At 43.7% G+C, this 21,910-nt stretch overlaps 1 protein-coding gene across 3 annotated transcripts in view; it reads right to left on the bottom strand.

The window, feature by feature from the left end:
* The window catches only part of RFT1 (RFT1 homolog), a 38,427-nt gene extending 24,376 nt beyond the window's left edge, over positions 1-14,051 (bottom strand). The window contains exons 1-6 of one of the 3 annotated variants that reach the window (XM_005309323.5): positions 13,784-14,051; positions 7,049-7,134; positions 5,438-5,554; positions 3,089-3,278; positions 2,733-2,834; positions 1,000-1,134 (exon numbers count right to left, since the gene is read on the bottom strand). In XM_005309323.5, coding sequence (XP_005309380.2) covers positions 1,000-1,134; positions 2,733-2,834; positions 3,089-3,278; positions 5,438-5,554; positions 7,049-7,134; positions 13,784-13,846 — 693 coding nt within the window. In that variant the 5' untranslated portion in view covers positions 13,847-14,051. Of the gene's footprint in view, positions 1-999; positions 1,135-2,732; positions 2,835-3,088; positions 3,279-5,437; positions 5,555-7,048; positions 7,135-7,881; positions 8,043-13,553 lie in introns of those variants that run through there. The other 2 variants (XM_042861731.2, XM_042861730.2) reach the window with 2 other exon arrangements.
* Between the last annotated feature and the right edge of the window lie 7,859 nt (positions 14,052-21,910).

Genomic DNA, 21,910 nt, shown 5'->3' with positions numbered 1-21,910 from the left:
GAGAGACACAGCAGCTGGTGCAACTTCTGCCTCCCTGCTGAGGCCGCAGCTGCGCATGTGCACTAAAGAACAGCAGTGCCACTCACATAAAAACAGCTACTGAGCCTGCAGCAGGCAAGCCAGCTTGGCAGGCAGGTGGACACCGAGCAGCAGACAGGAAGAGAGCGTGGAAGAAGTCTGCAGCAGTGCAGCAGTTCGGGAGTGGACTCAGCAGCCAGTTTTATGAGAGGCAAGACAGCCACCACTTGAAATTGCTGCTCCAATATGACACTGCCACATGCTACACGCCACACTGAGCCCCAGACCAGTGCGCACAGGTGCCCACTTCGATCTCCCCACTGATGGAAAAATTCGGGTATTGGGCTAATTTTGCCCAATCCATTAAATCACAATTTTCCTCAGAGCCCTATCTACGAAGAGAATGGAACATGTTTTGCTGAATAGGGATTCTGAATATTTCAGAGTTCAGTATTTTCCAAAAACATTGGGTAGAAAACTCCCAGCACAACAGTGAGATTATCATTCCATTAGGAGAGAAACTAACCAGCTTGGAATTCAATCACAAATGCTCATTCTATTCATTATTACATGCAGCTACATTCTTAAAGGTCTATGCAAAAACACTAGAAAATATATTTCAGTGAAACAATCCTGCATCGAAGAAATTAGCTAGTTAATAACGGATCTTATTTCTCACTTCAATAAAAAGAGTGCTTGAGAAGTTTGGGGGAACCAGAGTGTTGACCAGAATGAGGTGGTGGCCATGTTTTAAATAGTAATAAAAGCTTTATTAATGCAAAGAGAACCATTACAAGAATAATTTACCCAACTTGTATGTTCTTACTCAACTGTATCCTCTGCAAGGAGGCTACATCCTGCAAACTCACACTTAAGATGGGTATTACTCAAGTAGTTTCTCCTTATTCAGCAAAACCAACTTTGAAATTCCCTTATTCATGGAAGACTACAATATTAAAAACTTTAAGCTCTGCAATTTACCTGGTCTTCAGTCAAGTTGGGTAACAGATCTGTCATTCTAGAAAGTGGAAAAGATTTCTTTGTTGCTTCAGGAGAACCCAAAAACTTCATGAAATACATTACATAGCACAACACCAGAATACTGGTGTATAAAAGCTGGAAAAAAAATAAATATATGAAACATAATATAAACTACGGATTTAAAACTACATACTAGGATTCAGCTAAATAATAATTGGATACCTCACAATTATTCTGAAATGTCAAATAGTAATAGTTTACAAACAAATGTTCTAAACCAAAATTACTACTATCACTAGTCACCTTAACACACAAAAATCCCATTTTTTTTTTTAAAACAGCACATTTTAACATCACTAGCCCCGATCTGTGTCACTCCACCCTAAAATTGGTTATATTTGCACTGCAATAAAAGATTTGCAGCATGGCTGCAGCTGGCCCAGGTCAATTGATTCAGGCTCACAGGGCTCAGACTGAAGGGCTAAAAAGTGTAGCGTAGATGTTTGGAGCCAAAGCTCTGAGACCACATAAGTCTTTCACTGCACTGTTTTCCTCTTGTGTTGTCCAATTCATTTGTCCTAGTTAGTAGATATCTAATTATAAAGCTTTAATTAATTCATAGACTATTTTATTGTATTGATCTGTGCCACAAGCACTTATATATGGAGAAGAGGTTTATAAACGATTCGAAACAGTTGAAATTTGCAGCCAAATTATAGTAATCTCTGTAAAAGGGGGACCTAAATGGAAGGATTGATAGCAGTGACAGACAGCATTAATATTATAACACCACAGGTATGCACTACATTTTGCAGAAAAATTAAAGGCAGGGTATTTGCAATCTAAGGGCCTGATCTTACAAATTCTTACTGTGAAGTAGAGTTTTGCAGGATTAGACACTAAACTGGAAAGGGTTACAAATGTAATTGATTCAGTTTGTTATGCCTAAAGTAAGGTGTTCAAGCATGTATTTAACAGAGGAACAGCTATCTTTCAAATCCTGATTCAGTCCATATATTATTTCACCATCCATACAACTGCTATGACTATAAATCAGTCTGAGTCTTGGGGGCAGGTCTGTTATGTTCCTACAGTGCCTAGTACAATAGGGCTCAGGCCTTTAAGCACTACCACACCACAGAAAAACAACAGAAGTATTTAGTCTGCACAAAGGCTCTCTTAGTTTGGAATAAATTCTCAAATATTAAATGCCAGTTATTAAAGTTGTTACAAATAAACATTGATCTATTTGGTCATATTTATTGTTGAAATTCTTTGCTTAAGAACTCAAGATCTTATTTCTCATACACAAAATCATCTGATCTTTACCACAATAAAGGGGGGGAAATCAAAACATATTTGTTGAACTGGTACACACATAGTCATTTCCTGCTGCAAACAGTAGGAATTCAAAGTAACAAGATCAAAAAGAAAAAGATCATTAGCATGTATAAGTGAATTAGAAATAAGAAGAGAATAATAAGTGTCCATATTTGGAGAACGTGCATGCATACATAAAACATGGTGCATGTTTCTGTTAGCACTAATCTGGGTCAGTCACAATGCTAAGTGTGTAGTGGACACCAATATACAAGAACAGTATTCTGTACAATATTGCAGAAGCATCTTCCTCTTACTTTCAGAATTAGTTAATTGGCTAAATCCAAGAGGCAGCAGCAATTAGAAGTTTGGTGAGTCACAAATATACAGTACAGAACACAGAGAAAACTTACCTGGGCCAAAGAAAAAATGTAAAGTCCCCATTGTGGATACAGCACTACTAAAATAACTGTCAAAATGCATTTGGAGATTATTGAAAGACTTTCAGCAATTACCTATGGGGAGGAGGGGGAAAAGAACACAGATTCACTGCCAACTGCATCAGACAAAAGACCTGAAGTGTACACAAACTGCATATTCAATTATATATGTATATTTAAATACATTTGTTAAATATTAGGTATCTCATCACACTAGTCTAACTTCATTCAGAGTTATGCGGTTAAATACCCCAGTCATCTTTGACTACTTCAATCAAGACTTTCTCCACCATTATCCAGTATATGCATATAGTGCTCATTTTACTAACCTTAAGCCTAATAAACAAATGTGCTTGTGCCAAAACCCAGAATGGTTCTCCTAGAAGTTCAACCACTGCAGAAAGACCAAATGCAACTACTCCAATCTTATAGTAGGGAACTGAGTTAGGATCAGGAACTTCAAGTAACCGTAGCCAGATCCAGCCCAGGAACAGTGACCAACACACCCCCAAAGGAACTCTTTAAAGAAAGAAAGAAAGGAAAGGTCAAATAAATTGTTTTTCTGAGTTATAGAGACGTTTGTCTAAATGGCAAAAAAACAAATTAAATTAAGTGATCACATATTGCAAGCAAAAGAGGAGGGAAACGTGCAGTTTTCACTTTGCTATATACACAATTAAAATATTTGAATTGATACTACAGGATACAAGTATTCATATTTAATTTCTTTGTAGTGCTTATGTTAAACATTCAAATAGAAAAAGTTCAAACCATTACCACCCACTGCTCCAAAAAAACCCTCAACCCTGCCCATTGTTGCTGTTGTTTTAAAAAGATCGCTAACAAACTCCCTTGACTTCTTTTTATAGGCCTACCCCACTCAGTGCCTCCTCAAGTGCACCACGTAAGAGGCTGCAGACAGCCTCCTCACCTCTAGGGGACCACTTGCATGGCTGTAAGACAGACCCTTCTTTCTGAAAAAGCCAGTCTTCAGTAAGACTATAGAAAGACATACTAAATCTTTTAATAAGTTACAATATACTAATGACTACTGCATTATGCTGCTAATAAAGTAACAGTATAGAAATAGGAATTACTGTACAATTTATCTTACCCTATGATAACCCAGACTGGAAACTAAGCCATAGCAAAAGCCCCTGGAACACACAAATAGGTAGGAAAAACTGCTTTCTCTTGGAGATTTAGCATTAATAATTACAGCCATAGCAAATTATCATTACTAGCACAATTTCAATTATGGATGACAACACTATTTATTTAATACAAATAGGCCTTTTTATTTATCTGCTTTACCATATCTGAAATAACTATTTGTAATTCAATTTAAGCAATATGGACAGTAACAATATTTTTACATCACTTCGTACAACAGGGCCCTGACTGGCTGGTTTCAGCTACTACCACACAATGTAAGTTAAACAATAATAAAATTAATGCCTTGTCTACAGGAACACTTAGTTCACAACAAGCTGGGGCACACTAAGTGTTCATGTGGACCCAGCTGACACACACTAACGGTTCCTTAGTGCTTTGATCTACTCTCGTTTCAAAGCAGGGCACATAAAGTACACTAAGAAACTGTCAGTGCACATCAGCAAGGTTCACATGGATACTTTGTGCACAGCAGGCTAGTAATGGGCTAGAGTCACACCCCAGCTTGCCATGAACTAAATGTTTGCATAGACAAACCTGAAGAAGATAAGTAATAAGAAAATAACACGCTACATTTTGGCTGCTAGACATTTTGGCTAGGCACCTAGTTTTGCTTCTTCCACATTTGAAAACATAAGCACACATCTGATCTTATCTAAATGTGGCAGTTTTGTGGGTGAGGGAAGGACAATGTGTTTCTCTGATTTCTCATTCTCCTATTCGCACTTCCACTCCAGGGTCCTGTAATGGGCCAACTATTACTTCTAAGCAAAAGTTGTACTCTGCTTCCTCCAGGAGCAGACAATTCTAGTACTTAATTAGCCTCTAAAGTAACCAAAGATAGCCGAGCCCTCAGGGACCAACCACAATGCTTTCGCAGTGCTCCAAACCCCAAAGAGATTTGGGATCAAGCTCTAGATCCAAACTTGGATCCTCCACATAAATTAAAACTTTCATTTTCGGTTTTACTTCTCCCCATGGGGAGAAGATAAGCAAACACACACACGACAGATGCTAGTCACAAAGCTTAAGGCGCTATGAGAAGGCGTTCAGGTACTATGGTGATTAATGATGTATAAGAACCTCTAAGGAATTTAGTTCTAATACTTTTGAAGTACATGTTCCTAAATAATCAAATTTTCCCTTGTGTGTATCTTGACTATAGAATTTACTTCCCTAGTATAGCTCCAAAAGAGGCCAAGGGCATGGATACTAAGAGCACAGTATAAACAATAATACTTAACTCAACTCTCATACAGCACTTTTCATCAGTAGATCTCAAAACACTTTTAAAGAGGGAGGTAAGTATCATTAATCCCATTTAATCTAATGCCTTGAGTCTTTGTCTTCAGGCTGCAACTGAGGAGATCATAATGTGCTACATCCTGGAACAGTAGTCTAGTTAGGTAAATACATATTTTCATCTTTATATGTGCTCAGACATCTGGCAATGAATGCTTTTATAAACAGACTGGAATACATAAGAATCTCAAAAGGAAACTTACGGTAGCCACAAAAGATTAATAGTTTTGGTCCAATTTCGCTTTGTGCTGCCACTCAAACAAGCCCTACGGAACGCCTCTCTGGCTAAGAAAACAACTGTAGAATAAAGCAATGTTAGCCTAAAGAAAGGGGATAAAAAGATAAAGTGATTCATTTGAGGGCTTGTCTTCATGTACAGCACTACAGCGGCTAAACTGACGTTTAAAAACTAAACTGACAAAGGTACTTTACCTATAAACATAGTTTAAATACCATGGAGCAAAAACTTATTTCTAATTGATGATCTTATAATAAAAATCGTGCATAATAGAGGGTTGACCAACTTGCCCCCAGTGGGGGAAGATGTGGTGTCATGATATAAGGTTTAATACAGATATAGGCAAATTGTATTTTTTTTCCTCATGTGGTACATTGTTAACATACAGTTCTCCTGAAGGGCAGGAGAGGAATAAGAGTACAGCAGTGTTTTTCAAATGGCTGCTCCAACCTTTACCAGGTAAGGTTTAAGCAAGTCCCAGGGAAGTTGGGAGGAAAGGGAATACTCTACCCAATTTGCTTAAGATTTGCCAGAGCCAACACGAGGTACCTGTATGTTCAATATTGAATATTAAGAACCTACTAGACAGTTACTCATTCATAACTTCAAAACTGATTATAAAGCTACTCTTATCACAAGATTACAGGCTGTCGGAGAAAAACTGAGTTCTCACTATTTTGTTTAGGTACAGCAAGTCAGAGCTTTATTAACTCTCACATGTGCTGAGGAGAGAGCAAAGCAGGTCTCTCTCTGGTAACTAATTACAGCAAGCATTTATACCTTTCATTACAGAAATAATGAGGGACAGCAGCATTTTGTTTATACATAGGCCATCTTGATATCTCATTTCCTCACTTGTTTTGACTCTTGCCTACATACAATTAGTTTCTATACCTTATCTACACAAGGTCTTCTACACCTTATCTATACTGAGGTCACAATGACTTCTTACACAGCTCTTTCTCACCCGTCTCACACAATCCTCGCTTCTACAAATCTCGCGTTATCAGGATTATCAGGGTCACAGCTAGCTTGACTCTTGCTAACAAAGACTGTCTCTTACTAACGAAGCCTGACTCTTGCTAACAACCGTCATGCATTGCAGTTCCCTTCAGTCAGTTCTTTTCTCTGCTTCCACAAGGCATACCATTGTACAGTTCAAAATTCAGACAGAAATGTTTCTAATGCCACTGGAAACAGCTCTAAACAATGCACTTAGTCATCCTGCTAGTCCATGAGGCAGAAAGTGAAACGGACTGATATACTTTCCTTGCTCAGATTTAGAGAAATCCAACAAGCAAACAGCACAAAATACCAAGAAGTACTTTGTTAAGATTTTTTTTTTCTGAAATGTTACTAGCAAAATGGGTAAGAATTTGTTTTTAAATACAAGGCATATAATCTTACTTCAAGCCTTTAAAATGTACTAACACCAGCATCTTCATTATGCTACCATGCACCCACTTTTTAAAAATCTTGCATTAGGGAAAGCCCAGGTACTTCATTTGTATTTAGACAAGGAACAACGTGACAAACTTCTATATTGGAATCATTCACCTTCAATTCTATTCATTACCTTACATTCACAAGGCCAATCATTTCTTTTGATACATAGCGGAGAGTAAATGCATTTAAGCCAAAAGTAATCACCCGAAACAATATCTGTGAAGAAAACACACAGAATAAGTTGCATTAGTTACTTTCAAAAATGGGCCAATATCAATCTTAACAAGGGACCAGATTCTGTGCAGGGCCAAGCACTTTCTGAAAGGTACTGAATTCTTTCAGCTCCTACTGAAGTTGATGAGGATATGTGCTCAGCTCACATGAGGTGTCCAGTATCTCACAGGATTAAGCCCATGGACAATCATTTTTATTATTTGCTATCTAAATCAGTAGTTCTCAACCAGGGTATGGCACGTCAACTCATCTACATCACTGTTTCTCAACATAGGGGTTACGCCTCCCAGTGGGATCACGGGACGGGTTTAGAGGCACCACAAGTCCAGGGTCAGTGTTAGAGGGTGGCAAGCAGGACAACTGCCCAGGGCCTTATGCCACAGGAGGCCTTGCAAAGCTAAATTACATGCATCAGCACTGGGTGGCGGGGCTTGGGCCTCAGACTCCTGAAAGGCATAGAGTAGTCTGCAAAGGTTGAGAACCACCCATACAGCATCAATTTATCTAGAAATAATATACATTGGAAACAACTCACATGCTAAATGCATTGTTAGTCTAGAAAGGAAAAATTACTCATAGGGAAGAACTACATGGAGGTGCAATGTCATACATCTGACGAAGTGGGTTTTCACTCACAAAAGCTTATGCTCCAATACGTCTGTTAGTCTATAAGGTGCCACAGGACTCTTTGTTCCCCCTAAAATATACTGTAAGCACAAACTTACTAACCAAGGAAGAAAGCATTTTCTCTGCTTCACAGATGAAGTGGATTGCATAAGATGTCACAGCAGGTCTGTGGTTGTCCTGACTCCTGAGCAGTGACCATGATGCTATCTATTTAGCTTTTGTCTTATGTTGCTTAATTATGTTCTCTCACCAGTAACCTATTATGGGACAAGGTACAAGCCTTGACACTGTTTGCAGAATAGCTTTGTTTTCATCTGTAGCAGACCCAGAAACAAGTAGGAACACAAAACAGCAGGCAGCGATCACAGCAGGAAGCCAGGCACAAATGACACGAGAGAACCTGCAAAACTCAAGTGTCTGAAGACAAACCTCAGTTACGAAAATAACTGAGCCAGAGAAAGGGATGGAAATAGGAGAGGACAACTTAACCTAGCTGGTCTCCGTGCTCCGTCCATTGTCACGATACGCTATGGCAACACACAGGAGCGTGAGCCACCAATATTGTGCTGCGTAGTAATGTGTTACTTACGGTGTACTGAGCATGCTCAGTTCATCTGCTGAAGCCACTACCCTTCACCCTGCCCTTATACCCATAAGATTCTGCGAACTGCTTTTGACAGGGGTTAAAAAGTGGCAAAGGGGGTGAATCAGAGCAGGGGGGTGGCCAGGGTCTGAGCAGGGGGTGGAAATTGACTGGTCAGAGGGGTCAAGCAGCTGGAGGCAGCATTAGTAGAGGGGCTAAAGGGAAAATCAGGGATGGGGGGGCAGAGTTAAGCCCAGGAGTGAGGCACTGCCAGAGGGCGTCAGAATGATCAGCACAGGCAGGGTTAGAGGGGGTAGCACTTACCCCAGTGGGACTGAGACACCAGTGTTTGCCAAAATAGTTTGTTGCGGGGGGACGAGAGGCTTTTTTATTTGAACAAAGTGGCTTTTTTGTATGGTCACACGAACTGAGCATGCTCAGTAACAGATGCTGAAGCCACTGCCCTTCACCCTGCCCTTATTAGCCGTAAAAATCTGCTGACTGCTATTTACAAGGGTTAAAAAGTGGCAAAGGGGGTGAATCGGAGCAGGGGGGCAGAAATTGACTGGTCAGAGGGGTCAAGCAGCTGGAGGCAGGATTAGGAGAGGGGCTAAAGGGAAAATCAGGGATGGGGGGGGGGAGAAGGTGGAGTTAAGCCCAGGAGTGAGGCGCTGGCAGAGGGCAAAACCCAGCACAGGCAGGGGCAGAGGAGGTAGCAGTTACCCCAGTGGGACTGAGACACCAGTGTTTGCCAAAATGGGGGGGGGGGGGCAAAGGGGCTTTTTTATTTCCCCCTTTCACAGACAGCACCTCTCAGCATCGGCTTCCCAGGGCTGGGTTCTTAAAGGCACAGGCATCCCAATGCCTAGTCAATGCATCTCCTCTTTGTCTGATCTAACCTACTGAGGCTATGTCTACACTACAAAGTTCAAAGGGATGTCACAGGTGCCAGTGCTCCTGGTAATCCACCTCGATGAGGGAATTAGCTCCAAGCACGGGGAGCCGAGCCTGTCCACACTAGCGCTTTAAAGCGCTCAAACTTGCTGCGCTCGGGGGGGGGGGGGGGGGAGAGGAGGTTGTGATTTTTCCACACCCCTGAGCTAGCAAGTTAGAGCATTTTAACTTGCCAGTATAGATAATCTCAAACTTAATTCAGTGAAATATTTTACATATATCCCCTCAGAAACAAAGAATCCCTTATCACTGTATCTGAATGCATAAAGTCTCCGAGTCAAGTTGTCTTATCTGCTGCTGGGATTCCCTGAATTCCCTGAATTTTTAATTCTAATTTTTTCTTCTCATTTGTAGAGCAGATGTTTATTCTGTTGGATCATCTGACTTCCACTCTGAATTTCTGGCCTATTGTCAAAACTTTGTTTTGAGTCAATCCACCAATGGGGTAAATATTGGTGGTCAAACCAATAGTCCGCCTAATCTAGTATCCTGTCTTGTGACAGTGGCCAATGCCAGGTACTTCTAAGGGAATGATCAAGACCAGGCAACGACCCATTGAACCATCCCATTGTCCACTCCCAATATGTGGCAGTCAAAGAATGTTTTAGGGACATGCAGAGCATGGGCCTGATTATCTTGGTTAATAGCCAATCTACTTATCCTGAGGGACTGATCTAATTCTTTGTTCAACCCGTTCATTAGTTTTTCCTTTCAAAACATAACGAACACACATCTACAACCCCAAGATACCTTTACAATCACAAGAATTCTAAAATCATGGAGTTATACACCCTTGAGTCAAGAAATTTTAATAAATAAATGATACCTTTTTTTTGTGCCTCTTTGTTCCTGAGCCTGTATGGTGCAGTAAGGCCAGTTCCAATGCCTTGAGCCTAAACACCTGAATGAATCTTAGTCTACCCTCATACTCCCAAACATTTAATATACCTAAGGCCATATGTACACTTTAAGTTTGGGTTAACTCAAGTTATGTCACCATAGAGTCACTACCATTACTATGTCACTTGTGTGCATGCCTCCTGGACTCCTTGCCTCAGCAGTCAGGGTACTCACCAGAAGCACTTGTATAGATTCAGAGTGAGATGCACCATGAATAGATATCCCACTATCCACCCACTGTATTTTGGGAAGCTTTGGTTTGGCAGTATATGCTGGGTATCAAACAGGTCAGACGGGGTGGTTGTGGCCATGGGATCCAACTTCTTATAATGCATTGTTAACCATCCACTAATTTTATAAGTATCCCATACATAAATGTATACATAATGATTACACCTTTTTTTCTAAACCCACTAACCTGCCTGGCCCTCCTCACTGTCTGCCATCTCACACAGAATCATGGAGCTTGCATGGCTCTGCATTATTGTCATGAGCATTTAGACCCAAAGGTGCATGCTCCTTTACTATTTGCAGAGCAGCAAACATACATGTGGGGTGTGATATTATACTCTACATTCTTTATGAAAATATGCTTATGATATTATATTACACAAACATTGCTCTACTGGTGGTACTTGCCACAAAAGCTCCTGTAATCCAATGGCGCTGTAGCGAGGTCAAGACTCACCAGCACAGTGCCTTCTGCTGGTCATCTCGGGAAGTAGCTCTCCAGTGTACAGAGCGCCTCCTACTGGCCAGTGTCTCGCTTGCCGCTGGCATCCATGTCCCTGCCGGACCCGAGTGCCCTTTACCTTGAGGTGCTGCCCCCACAGTAACCCCTTATTCTGTATTTCCCCTCCCAGGGGAACCCTCAATCCTCTAAACCCACCTTGCCTCAGTGGGTACTGCCAGTCATCATCTAGCACAGGGGTCTCAAACACGCGGGTCATTTTCTGCGGCCCGCAAGCCCCTCGCAGCCCCCCCGCCCTCCCCCAGTGTTTACCAGAGTGGCTCCGGCCGGACGTGCATCAGGAGCAGGGCATGCTTCCTGCGTGCCTGCCCTGCGCAGCTCCGGGAAGAGGCTGGAACATTGGGGGGGGGGGGGACGGCGAGGGGCTATGTGTGGCTGTTGCTTCAGGCAGCGCCCCCAGCAGCTCCAACTGGCTGGGAATGGGGAACCGCGGCCAATGGGAGCTGCTGGCGGCGGTGCCTCAAGCAACAGAAACACACAGCCCCTCCTTCCCCATGGTTCCAGCCTCTGCGGGGGCAGGGCAGACAGGGATCCTGCCCTGCCCCCGGTATGCGCCGGGCCAGATCCTGATCCCTGAACCCCTCCTGCATCCCAACCCACTGCCCTGAGCCCCATGCCGCACCCCAACCCCTTACCGTACCCTGCACCGCTCCTGCACCCTGACCCCTGCCCTGAGCCCCCTGCTGCACCCTACACCCCAACCCACTACCCTGAGCCTCCTGCCGCACCCCACACTCCTCTTGCAACCCAACCCCCTGCCGCACCCTGCACCCTGACCCCTTGCTGTACTCCTCACCCTTCCTGCACCCCACACCCCAACTCCCTGCCCTGAGCCCCCACCACACCCCACACCCCTCCTGCACTCCCTGGGGACAGGGAGGGGGCAGAGTTGGGGTGGGGATTTCGGGAAGGGGTTGGAATGAGGGCAGGGAAGGGGTGGGAAGAGGCGGGGCGTCATGGAAGGGGTGGAGTGGGGGCAAGGCCGAGGGCGGCGGGGGGAGAAGGTGTCAGTAATGCAGCCCTCGGGCCAATGTACTAGTCCTCATGTGGCCCTCATGGTCATTTGAGTTTGAGACCCCTGATCTAGCACCTGCTCACTGGGGCAGACTGCTGTCTGTCATGGCCACTCATCATTGGCAAGGGGTTAAGACCTGCTACCTTTGCCTATCCCCGGGCTGCCGCCTGCAGCCCCAGTACCTTTTCATAGGCCTTCATCAAGGCCTGCAGCCTGGGGGTTTAACAGGCTGGAGCACCCCAGTTCTCCTTGCCCTTCCCCAGCACTGCTCCACTTCAAGTACCTTGCTTCCCTTCCCACTCACTCCAGGGCTAGAGTCAGACTTCTCCAGCTTCTGGACCATAGCCCTCTTATCAGGGCCAGCTGGGCCCTAATTGAGCCTGCCACAGCTGTGTACCATCCAGAAACATATGTAAGGAAAAGGTTATTTTCATGTTTTGTCAGCAGAGGAGTTAAAACTGTCATATCTTTAGCTCGTACCCAACCCATCTCACTTTCTGTTAGCATTATAGCTAATAATTCTTGTTCAGAACACCACAAGGCTAACAGGTATGGCCCTTCACAGCGCTTAGGAGCTTCTAATGGTAAGAATTCACTAAGGCCATCTGATGTAGCTAATTCCTACAGATAGTCTCACATACCAATGGTGTGAGAAACTGCTGTCTGTAGGAATTAGCTTCATCACATTGCAGTGTTACAGGTAGCACATCCCTATAGTTTGCAGTTTCATACACGTCTGTGTGTGAAAATGCTATCTGTAGGACCCTGCTACCTGCAGCAGCTACATGTCCTACTTTGCTAAAAGGGTATTTCAAGCAGTCTCACATGTAAAACCAACCTGCAGGGCCGGCTCCAGCTTTTTTGCCCCCCCAGGCAGCGAAGCGGAAAAAAAGAAGAAGGAAAAAAAAAATAAAGCTGATCGGCCGCACTTCGGCGGCAGCTCAATTGTGCCACTTCATTCTTCGGCGGCAATTCGGCAGCGGGTCCTCCACTCCCTCTCTTCCTCTTCCCGCCGCCAAATTGCCACCAAAGACCCAGACGTGCCGCCCCTTTCCATTGGCCGCCCCAAGCACCTGCTTCCTTCGCTGGTGCCTGAAGCCGGCCCTGCCAACTTTCTTTAACAGTGTAACAAGCCTAGTAAGGCTTTTGATACTGTCTCCCATGACCTTCTCATAAACTATGGAAAGGAAACCTAGATGGACAGAACGATAAATAAGATGGACATAACAAGTGGGGTTCTCCAGGGATCAGTTCTGGAGATGTTTCTATTCAAAATCTTAATGATTGAGATAATAGCATAGAGAGTACACTTATAAAGTCTGTGAAAATTTAAGGTCCATAGAAAACATGACCTATGAGGGAAGACTGAAACATGATTACAGTTTTCAAGATGTACAAATAAGGTAGCATTTTTTTAAAAAGCTGTTTCTTACAATCTATACATATCGCTAACTGCTACAGATAGCACATTCCTACACCTAGCAATTTCACATACACTATAGTGCAAGACCCTGTTATCTGTAGGCATTTGCTACATCAGGTAGCAGTTTAATACAATAGCAATGTCTTACAATCTACGCGTATCGATAAGTGCTACCGGTAGCACATTACTACGCGGAGCGGTATCCTACACCCGGAGGAGTTCGCTCTCACACCGGAGAGGAGATTCCCTCCTTTCACGATAAGGCGGGGATCGGGAGCCGCCTCACTCGCCAAGAGCCGCGTCTGCCTGTTCTGGAAGGGGGACCGGACCCCGCGGGCGTGGGGGACGCCCACCAGAGGAGCGGGGGGGGGGGGGTACCTGCAGCAGGGCGCTGGAGGAGGCCAGCCGGGTGGTCTCGCTCAGCACATCCTGGGAGCCCATGGCTCGCGCCCCCGACGCACCAGGGGGAGACGTGCTATCTCCGCACGCCGGCGGGGCTCAGCACCCGGACCCCCGGCTGCCACGCGTGGGAGCCGCTCTCAGCCTCCACTCCGGCTCCATCTCGCTCCCAGACCGGCGTCGGTCTCGGACTGCAGAGAATCGGGAAGTCGGTGGCGGTGCCGCATTGTCGCGCATCGATCTCGTCAGCAGGGGCGGAGCGTGGGGCTCTGGCTGCCGGGCCGCTTCCTCAGGCCGCCGGAGCGCAGCGCCTCCCCCACCCCGAGGCGAGGCGAGGCGAGGCGAGGCGCTGAGCCACTTCCCCGTTCCAGCCCAAACCCTGACAAGGAGACATACCTCCTCCGCACCCACACCCTTACAGGGGACAGGCAGACAAGCTCCCGCCCGAGAAGGGAAAATGGGAGCCACACAACTGCCCCCCTGCATTAGGCGGGAGAAGGGGTCAACCCTTACCCATGACCCTTGTAGGGAACAAGTAAAAATACCTCCCAACACTCAAAGAGAGATGCTAACTCACACCGAACTCTTGCCCGAGCTCTTAGGGGGAAAGGAAAACATTCATATACGTCCCCCAACCCCTATGGAGTCAAGGCAAACACCACCAGCGCTCTTCCAGTCCTTCTAATGGACCAGGAGTGACATCCTTCACAGGCACACAGCTCCCCCAAACTCTACCCTTATATGGGACAAGGAAAGACAGCTCCCCAAACACCAACTCTTAAAGGCAGCATGGAGACACCTTTCACACACACTTCTCTCCCTTTGGGTAGATTAGAGATGTACTTTGATTCTGTCCTGAAGTGAAGAATTTGGCTGTTTGATGAGAGACATTCTCACTGATAACTATTTCTAACATTTCTTCATGCAGCTATCTCTGTTAAGAGGTGCACCTGGCAACTATCCAAGAGTTCAGACCACCAATATGTCACTGTATCACTCAGGCTGGTTTCCAGTGTAGACTTTTGAGTCACTTTCACTCAGACACTTAGTTTTTAGATACCCATAATGTCAAAATAGATAACTTTTGTGTACTTCACCAAAGCAACAAACAGCCATAGTTATAACTCAACACCTGCTAAGGCCCAAATGTGGAATGCAGTGTGACGTAAAGATCCAAAAAATGAGGAACACACAAATCATTCATGCAGGAAAATTAATTACTTGGAGTGCATTCCTTTAGTGTAAATAGCTCTTTGTGTTTATTTATTATGTAAATTATTTTCATCAACAAAACTGAAGATACAGAAATTTGTATGGAACATAGGGAACTTTGAGAGTAAAATAAATCATGTTCCTCAAAATGATGGACATTTGAGATGTGTATGGCCACGTGCAAATCAATACTGTTTGTGACTCTCCTGTTTCTGTAAAGTTGCTGAAGAGACGTTATTTGCAGTAAATTATATGAATTACTTCTGTTAAGATGACACCAAAGATGATATAGTTAACCTTTGGGGTGGTTTTCTCTTGGGTTCCTAGCATAAAATGCACTTCCTATATTGCCATTTGTGTCTACATTTTTAATGTACCTGTGTGCATAATTTCTAAGCTTTATGTTCATGTTACCTCTCATTCTAACCGCTCTGAGCAGACTCATTCCTATTAAATTATTTTGTTTACACCCATCATTGCAGTATCTGAGTGCTTTGGTTATTTTCTACAAGAATATCTTTACATGAAGAGTTGGGTTTTGCTATGTGATAAGAACGTGGCAAGACCAGACTCTGGCTCATTGTTATCACTGCAGTAAGCATGTACTGAATATGCTCCCTTTGCAGTGCTAGTATTCCAATAGCATGTTCCTGTCACATTAACTGGATTGTGTCCGCCCGTACACTGGCACGTCACTATGTTGTGCTCTAACATTGCACAGGGGCAGCAGCAAAATCTTTAACAGTATTTAGGATTCCATTTCAAACAGATACACATGTATAGCCCCTAAGCCTATGAAAGGTTTGTGGAGTGAAAAGCAGTCCACACCAATTACTAAGTTTCACTAGTTTAAAGCTTTAATACGAAAATTTTATGCCATAATCAAGCATAAAGCATAAGTGAAACAGACAGCGCGAGACAGAATAACAATCAGTTACCAAGTCCTGGAGTGCAGGTAGGCTGTTTTTGTCTTCATCAGGTCCATGCTGGTCTGATCTGGTGGGTGTCCTGCATTGCTCTACCCTCCCTTTTATAAACACACATCCTTTATACCTTGTCTCATAATATCATGCAAGCACAAATTATTAAAACTACCTTATCTATAATCATTATATTCCAAATATAATTTCAAACACACATCATAATAGCTCTAATACATTTTTACTTAGCTTGCTAAAACTCTATTGGTACCTCCTTATCTATCCTTTGTAACCACTGCTACCCTCCTCCTTACTCATTCTAGTTGTCATTTCATTACTTTCATGTGTTCCATTGTCTTTTACAACAGTTGTCTTATTCTTACTTATTTGCTTCTTTTGGCCTTGGAGTTGCTGGTTGGTTAGTCCTGTCCAGTCAGTGTCCATACTCCCTAATCGGTTTTACTAGGGAGAGCTGCATCTGGCTAGTAAGTCACACATTTGTCTGGTTTTACTCCATTATCTACACAGACCAAGAATCAACTGTAGATAAGACAGCTTTCTGGTTTTTTACAACTTTTGAAACTGTTTTAGCAGAGTTTTGAGAGCTGTGTCAACACGACACACAGAAAGCAGAAAAATCCCTTTTATATTTTCTTATAACTATTAAATATATAATATCTAATTCTCTACCATTATTTAATATACATTTATCTAACAATTCATTATATATTTATTTACAGACTAGTTGCATCTATGCTGTGTTAACTTTATGGATTATGGAGGGACAAACATATGTCAAATGTAGCGGTACTCAAATATCTTTAAATAAGCAATATTTCCCCAGCTTTTTAATCAGTTATTTTATATATTCTAACCCTCCCCACAAGTGTCATTGTGCCAAATGTCATGAGCATAAGATACTTCAAATGCTTCATAGAATAAAGGATCATCTGTATATGTGCTCTGCCTCCACACTCTGCTTTCTTCATGTTTTTTCTGACTGGCTGGAGCTCATGTATCTGTTCCCCACAAAAGACAGAATAATTGGCAAGTCAGTTTGGTAAGAGCATGCTGACCCTTTAAGGGCAGGTACCATCCAGCATTCCTGTTTTGGGTCTTAGTCTTTTAAGCATGAGCATTCTGGGAACACAGCAGACAGAATATGAAAGCTGAGCAGCTGTATGTAAACAGGGTAATTCTGAGGTCTGACTCAGGAAATAATTTTTACTGCGATTTAAGTTGTTGTGTTAGTTAAGAACTGTGTGCATGTCTGCAGCTGAGAGAAAAAAGAATTATTCAAACTCTAATTGAGAAGACTTTGAAGAACCCCTGTAGACTTGGTACATTGTAAGACTTCCTATGAAGATTATTAATAGGTAACAATGATTGTAGCCTGAAAGGGAGCTAGCAAACAGGGGAGTTTGAGAAGGGGAGAAGGAGATCCCCCCTGCTGAATGAACAAGCTGCCAGTACTAATCTTGGGATGAGTGAGTTTGATTGGCTGTTTGTGTTTTTCTTTCTCTTTCAGGTTATTTCAGTTACAGAATCAATTGGGATTGTGTGTCTGGGGACTGTTTGAGCTTTGTTCCCTGAATCATCCTTGATCATCTTTGATCAGCCTGAATCAGCCTTATGATCACCCTCCCCCTGTGTGATTAACGAGAGGGTAGGGCTGACCTAGGAGAGAAAGCCTTAAATGCCAGAAGCTAAGCAACCAAGGGGAGCTAGCAAATGGGGGAGTTTGGGAGGGAGTTTGGGAGAGGGAGATGTAATATAATCACTATGGTTAGAAAGGTTTCAGAGTAGCAGCCGTGTTAGTCTGTATCCGCAAAAAGAAGAACAGGAGGACTTGTGGCACCTTAGAGACTAACAAATTTATTAGAGCATAAGCTTTCGTGGACTATAGCCCACTTCTTCGGATGCATATAGAATGGAACATATATTGAGGAGATATATATACACACATACAGAGAGCATAAACAGGTGGGAGTTGTCTTACCACCTCTGAGAGGCAGACAACTCCCACCTGTTTATGCTCTCTGTATGTGTGTATATATATCTCCTCAATATATGTTCCATTCTATATGCATCCGAAGAAGTGGGCTATAGTCCACGAAAGCTTATGCTCTAATAAATTTGTTAGTCTCTAAGGTGCCACAAGTCCTCCTGTTCTTCTTTTTATGGTTAGAAAGGGCCTCGTCACCAGTGCTAACACTGCTCCTGTCTCCTCCACCTGTGCCTGTATCCAGACAGACAACCTAACCATAGATGCCTCTACCCAGATCCTGGTGTGGATTTTCAGAGACTGTGGTCTGCATTTCCCACTCACAGAAAGCCAGGCTGGGGGGACCATCCAGTGTGAAAGGTGCCTGCTGGTGGAATCTCTCAGGAAAGCAGGTGGGAGAGCTACAGGAAGAGGTGGCTAGGTTGAGAAGCATCTGTGCCCATGAGGAATTCCTCCAGAGTATTCATATGGAGACATCCAAGGCTGAGGAAGCTATCCAGCTACAGAGGACTGCTGTCACACTGGGGGGAGTAGGATATGGGTCTCTCATAGGGAGAACACTGGCTGCTGGTTACTTCTGGCAGCAGGCAGTGCTCTATCCCAACTAACAACCCACCTACCATGGTGATGGAAAACCGATATGCTGCCCTGGCAACAAGCGATGCGAAATCACCCCCAGAAGTGGAGGAGGAGAAGCCATGTACCCCCAAGGCTGGGAGGATAGCAGCCACCACTCCCAGGAGGAAATGTAGGGTAGAGGTTGTTCATGACTGTCTTCTGAGGGGGGACAGAGGTACTTATCTGTCGCCTGACATGGCATCCCAGGAGGTATGCTTCCTGCCAGGGGCCCATATTTGAGACATTACGGAGGGATTGTTGAGGATAATCCGGCCCTCTCACTACTTCCCCATACTACTCATCCACGTGGGCAGTGATGATACTGCAAAGTATGACCCTCAGCAGATCCGAAGTGACTCTGGGAGTAAGGGTGAAGGAGTTGGGGGCGCAGGTGGTGTTCTCTTCGATCCTTCCGGTCAAGGGTAGGGGCCCAGGCAGAGACAGATGAATCCTGGAGGTGAATGTCTGGCTGTGAGGATGGTGTCGCCAGGAGGGTTTTGTCTTCCTTGACAGTGGGATGCTGTTCCAGGAAGAAGAACTGCTAGGCAGAGATGAGGTCCACCTATTGAGGAAGGGGAAGAGCATATTTGGATACAGACTGGCTAACCCAGTGAGGAGGGTTTTAAACTAGGTTTGAAGAGGGCAGGTGACCAAAGCCCACAGGTAAGTCAAAAACATGGAGACCTGGGACAAGCGTCAGAATTTGGGTGGAGCATGGGCTATTATAGCAGGGATAAAGGAGAGACAAGACCTAACTGGGGAAGGGAGGGAAATAAATCCGTATCTTAGATGTCTGTATCATAATGTGAGAAGTATGAGGAATAAGCAGGAAGAATTTGAAATGCTAGTAAATAAATACAACTATGACATAATTGGCATCACAGAGACTTGGTGGGATAATACACATGACTGGAATATATTAAAAATGTATACACTTGGACTGAGGTTGAGATGGAAATAGGAGACAGACTTGTTGAAAGTCTCTGAGTAAGGATAAAAGGGGTAAAAAACAAGTGTGATATCATGGTAGGGGTCTACTACAGCCCACCTAACCAGGAAGAAGAGGTGAATGAGGCTTTTTTAAATAACTAACAAAATCAACCAAAGCCCAGGACTTGGTGGTGATGCGGGACTTCAGCTACTCATACATCTGTTGGGAAAATAACACAGCAAGGCACAGATTATCCAACAAGTTCTTGGAATGTATTGGAGACAATTTTTTATTTCAGAAGATGGAGAAAGCTACTAGGGGGGAAGCTGTTCTAGATTTGATTTTGACAAATAGGGAGGAACTGGTTGAGAATTTGAAAGTGGAAGGCAGCTTGGGTGAAAGTGATCATGAAATGGTAAAGTTCATGATTTTAAGGAATGGTAGGAGGGAGAAAAGCAAAATAAAGACAATGGATTTCAAGAAGGGAGACTTTAGCAAACTCAGGAAGTTGGTAGGTAAGATCCCATGGGAAGCAAGTCTAAGGGGAAAAACAATTGAAGACAGTTGGCAGTTTTTCAAAAAGAGACATTATTAAGGGCACAAGAGCAAACTATCCAACTGCAGAGGAAAGATAGGAAGTATGGCAAGAGACCACCCTGGCTTACCCAGGAAATCTTCAATAATCTAAAAATCAAGAGTCCTACAAAAAGTGGAAACTAGGTCAAATTACAAACGATGAATATAAACAAATAACACAAGTATGTAGGGACAAAATTAGAAAGGTCAAGGCACAAAATGAGACATAAATGGTAACAAGAAAACATTCTACAAATACATGAGAAGCAAGAGGAAGACCAAGGACAGGGTAGGCCCATTACTCAAAGTGGGGGGAAATAACAGAAAATGTGGAAATGGCAGAGGTGCTTAATCACTTCTTTGTTTTGGTTTTCACCAAGAAGATTGGTGGTGGTTGGACGTCTAACATAGTGAATGCCAGTGAAAATGAGGTAGGATCAAAAGCTAAAATAGGGAAAGAACAGGTTAAAAATTACTTAGACAAATTAGCAACAGACGTACTGGAGCATGAGCTATCGTGGGTGAATACATCCGACGAAGTGCGTGTTCACCCTCGATAGCTCATGCTCCAATATGTCTTAATCTATGGGTGCCACAGGACTCTTTGCTGCTTTTACAGATCCAGACTAACACGGCTACCCCTCTGATACTTAGACAAATTAGATGTCTTCAAGTCACCAGGGCCTGATGAAATGCATCCTAGAATACTCAAGGAGCTGACTGAGGAGATATCTGAGCCATTAGCCATTATCTTTGAAAAGTCATGGAAGATGGGAGACATTCCCAAAGACTGGAAAAGGGCAAATATAGTGCCAATCTATAAAAGGGAAATAAAGACAACCCAGGAAATTACAGACCAGTCAGCTTAACTTCTGTACCTGGAAAGATAATGGAGCAAATAATTAAGCAATCAATTTGCAAAATCTAGAAGATAATAAGGTGAGAAGTAACAGCATGGATGTGTCAAAAACAAATTGTCAAACCAACCTGATAGCTTTCTTTGACAGGGTTGGGCCCCACACTACAAGAAGGATGTGGAAAAATTGGAAAGAGTCTGGCGGAGGGCAACAAAAATGATTAGGGGTCTGGAGCACATGACTTATGAGGAGAGGCTGAGGGAACTGGGACTGTTTAGTCTCCAGAAGAGAAAAATGAGGGGGGATTTGATAGCTGCTTTCAACTACCTGAGGGGGGGTTCCAAAGGGGATGGAGCTCGGCTGTTCTCAGTGGTGGCAGATGACAGAACAAGGAGCAATGGTCTCAAGTTGCAGTGGGGGAGGTCCAGGTTGGATATTAGGAAAAACTATTTCACTAGGAGGGTGGTGAAACACTGGAATGTGTTACCTAGGGAGGTGGTGGAGTCTCCTTCCTTGGAGGTTTTTAAGGCCCGGCTTGACAAAGTCCTGGCTGGGATGATTTAGTTGGGAATTGGTCCTGCTTTGAGCAGGGGGTTGGACTAGATGACCTCCTGAGGTCCTTTCCAACCCTGATATTCTACGATTCTACAAAAACAACAAGGAGTCTGGTGGCACCTTAAAGACTAACAGATTTATTTGGGCATAAGCTTTCGTGAGTAAAAACCTCACTTCTTCGGAGGTTTTTACTCACGAAAGCTTATGCCCAAATAAATCTGTTAGTCTTTAAGGTGCCACCAGACTCCTTGTTGTTTTTGTAGATACAGACTAACACGGCTACCCCCTGATACTCTACGATTCTAAGCAGTAGACGTGGTATATCTTGACTTTAGTAAAGCTTCTGATACTGTCTCGCATGACCTACTCATAAACAAACTAGGGAAATGCAACCTAGAAGGAGCTACTATAAGGTGGGTGCAAAACTGGTTG

This window comes from Chrysemys picta, chromosome 7 (genome assembly GCF_011386835.1).
Source record: "Chrysemys picta bellii isolate R12L10 chromosome 7, ASM1138683v2, whole genome shotgun sequence".
Taxonomy (NCBI): Eukaryota; Metazoa; Chordata; order Testudines; family Emydidae; genus Chrysemys; species Chrysemys picta.
This window is presented reverse-complemented; position numbering and strand designations above follow the sequence as displayed.